Genomic DNA, 2961 nt, shown 5'->3' with positions numbered 1-2961 from the left:
GGCTTTCTTGTTGTCGTTGCTGAAGTCGATGTTGTTGTCGGAGTTGTTGTTGTTCATGTTGTTGTTGTTGTTGTTGTTGTTGTTGTTGTGGTTCTTCTTCTGGTTGTTGTTGTTGTGGCAAGAAGTAGTTTTGTGCACGGGGATCAATTAAATAAAACGGATCTGCAAGAAACAAGTTTGGGGTTGTGGCTGTACGATACCAATTCATGTATTCAGGAGATGGTTTCATTTCGTGGTCACTAACGGGGAAGTTTAGGACATACTGGCGACGGTTCTTCCACATCTGGCGATGATCGGGTGCAAAATCCTTCCAGTTTTGGTGTGTCCATTGATGGTTCACTCTTTTTAGGTGCCACACTCCCAAGTCAACAGGAGGGTCGGGTATCCGTTGACGCATCCCAAACTGAAGCATTACCCGGTCGCTGTGATGCATTTCTATTATGTTGTACCGGATTAAGCAGCACTTTGTCGTCCAGATTTCTGCATCCTGCGCTCTAGGCTCATACTCGCACTCGAGATACGGTCGCCATATGAACTGCATGCATGAGATTTATACATTACTTAGGGAAAAAATATTTACGGAAAATACTTATAAAACAGAAGAAAAGAATTAGAGATAATACCTGATGGGGACCAAGGTGATCAATTACAGATCGGTACATTGTTATGTTTGATCGAGGATTACGTGTGAAGTCCATTTTTTTCACACAATATCTACCAAAAAAATATAATGATTTAGTTAGAATGGAGTAGATTGTGTAAAGAGAAAATGGTATACTACAAACTTACCTCAAGGCATACGGAAAGTCCCAACTACCGTTGTTAACCGGGGCCAGTATGGGCATCCTCCACCACCCCCACACCTGCACCAACAGGGCGCATCCGTAGAATGTGCAGGACTCAGCAACCGCGTTTTTGCATAGTGACTGGTACAAGGTAGCCAGTACCGCAGACCCCCAGCTGTACAAACCAACTCTACTAAAATCCATTAGCAAACGAAGATACATAAAGTTAACCGTGTTACCTGTGCTATCCGGGAACAAAACGTTTCCAATAAGCAACAATACATAACACCTAGTTTTCTGCAATATGGTCTCTTGGGTAGACTCATCATCCAAGCGAAACTTTTTATAATGCTCCTTTAACCTCTTTAGGTTAACACCTTGCCCCCTAGCACCAACGGCTCCTTCTATCAAGTCTATTCCAATTGCCTCTTGGCATAAGCTATTCGCCTGCATAACACAACCATTAATTGCCTTACCATCAACAGGAAGGCCGAGTAGCATATGGACGTCTTCAAGGGTGATGGTGCACTCCCCTGTCGGAAGATGGAAGGTGTGTGTTTCTGGCCTCCAACGTTCTAGCAAAGCAAGAACAAACTTGTGGTCAATTGAAGACTCGGCAATCCTGCTAATCGGACCGAAACCAGCAATGTTCAGGTATGGTATGATGCGTTCGTCCGGGGCAATGGTATGTTTACTACGAGTGCGAAAGCGTTGAACGTTCTGAAAAGAGTAAGAATGCCCAAAAAAAATCAGTTAGTTTATCAGTTAGCAAGGCGTGATTTTAAAGTAACACTAATACACTTACATAGGTAGCGATGTTCTGGGGGGTTCCTCTGTGTGTTTCGCCCATGGTTAGGAGAGACATGGTTGAAGGCTGAAAATTTGTAAGCTGATTGCAAAAGGATTGTTCTAAGAGTAGATGAGTTACAATGGTGATGTATCTGCAGAATTCCAAGTGCTTTATATATTGATGAGGGAAAAACGGTAACATCATGCATGCTTGACATGTCAACACAGCCATAATTGTTTGGTGTTGCTTCTGCAGGATGTGTTGGCATGCATGCAGTCAAAGTATCGGTGACAAGGCTTGGTTAGATGCATGCAGCTCAGGTCTATGTGACAGCTCGGGTAGCATGCATGCAGGAGTAGGAGGAATCCTGGCAGGAATCTGATCAGGAATCTTAGCAGAAATTTTTACAGTCGCATGCTTGTTAACAGTAACTCCATGCTGGTTTACAGTAACTCCTGGATTCGTTTCAGCACATGCATGTGGGGACCATGTGGGGCCAGGTGGTGGTCCACACCAACAAGGCATGCGCCAAATCAATTGGCATTTTTTTTAAAATTTTCTTCTAAGGCGCCATTCCATTTGGCGACTTCCTGTAAATAAAACACACTAATGCGCCAATTCAAATGGCGCATTAGAAGGAGCATTTTTTTTTTTTCAAAATTAGGGTTTCCGTTTATGAGTTAGGGTTTTGGTACTGTTACGTTCTTGGTCTTCCCAGAAGGAACCCTAATGAGAAAATGAGGCAACGGCAAGACGTCTATGCCTTTATAAATTAGGGTTTCGGGCGCACTAGTACCCACACTGAAATATGAGAACTCGAATAAGGCCAGATGGTTCGCACCGGACTTCTGAGCCTCCACCTCCTGTTAGGCGTCTGAATTATCAACCGGACGTTCGTAGAAGGAACGGCTACGTTATCTTCTCGGCAGTCAAACCTCCCATGCAAGTGATGTTCTGGAATATCCAAACCATGGAGCAGCTTAAGAGAAACATCCTCAGGTTTCTGGACGGGGAGTTCGTTCCAGGCGAACAAATCCGATCTATCAAGAGACTTCGAACAAGGGGAGGTGTTTTTCTCGAAAGGCAGCGTTGGTGGGAGACTATGGAAGACGACATCCAATGTACTCTAATGATGGAGGACAGAGAAGACATTGTTTTAACCGTTGTTATATCCTAGGCGCTACTATTTCTATATCATTTCAGTAACTTCTATATCGTTCAATTAAATGCTCTTAGCATATCTGTACCTTTCAATTAAATGTTGTTAACATATTTCAATGAAATGATATTTTAATAAAGTTATTAATAATTAACAATAAAATTTCCCTCTGCCTTCCACCCGCTATAAATAGCAGTGTCTGTGTGGAGTTGAAGTCCCAACCCTTC

General features: G+C 43.1%; 1 protein-coding gene across 1 annotated transcript; it reads right to left on the bottom strand.

The window, feature by feature from the left end:
• Window positions 1-453: 453 nt before the first annotated feature.
• LOC131650172 (protein MAIN-LIKE 2-like) lies at window positions 454-1635 on the bottom strand. The gene is made up of 3 exons (XM_058919898.1): window positions 1591-1635; window positions 874-1505; window positions 454-535 (listed from the first exon to the last, which is right to left on the bottom strand). The coding sequence occupies exons 1-3, from the start codon at window positions 1633-1635 to the stop codon at window positions 454-456; spliced, it is 759 nt and encodes a 252-aa protein (XP_058775881.1).
• Between the last annotated feature and the right edge of the window lie 1326 nt (window positions 1636-2961).

The sequence above is a fragment of the Vicia villosa genome, linkage group LG1 (assembly GCF_029867415.1).
Source record: "Vicia villosa cultivar HV-30 ecotype Madison, WI linkage group LG1, Vvil1.0, whole genome shotgun sequence".
Classification (NCBI taxonomy): Eukaryota; Viridiplantae; Streptophyta; class Magnoliopsida; order Fabales; family Fabaceae; genus Vicia; species Vicia villosa.
This window is presented reverse-complemented; position numbering and strand designations above follow the sequence as displayed.

Bases quoted from the DNA above. Each gene is read 5' to 3' on its own strand.
- LOC131650172 (XM_058919898.1), bottom strand. From the start codon at position 1,635: ATGGGCGAAACACACAGAGGAACCCCCCAGAACATCGCTACCTAT. The intron at 1,506-1,590 runs GTAAGTGTATTA...TACTCTTTTCAG, and splicing joins CCCAGAACATCGCTACCTAT to AACGTTCAACGCTTTCGCAC. The intron at 536-873 runs GTTGGTGCAGGT...TCATGCATGCAG, and splicing joins ACATTCTACGGATGCGCCCT to TTCATATGGCGACCGTATCT.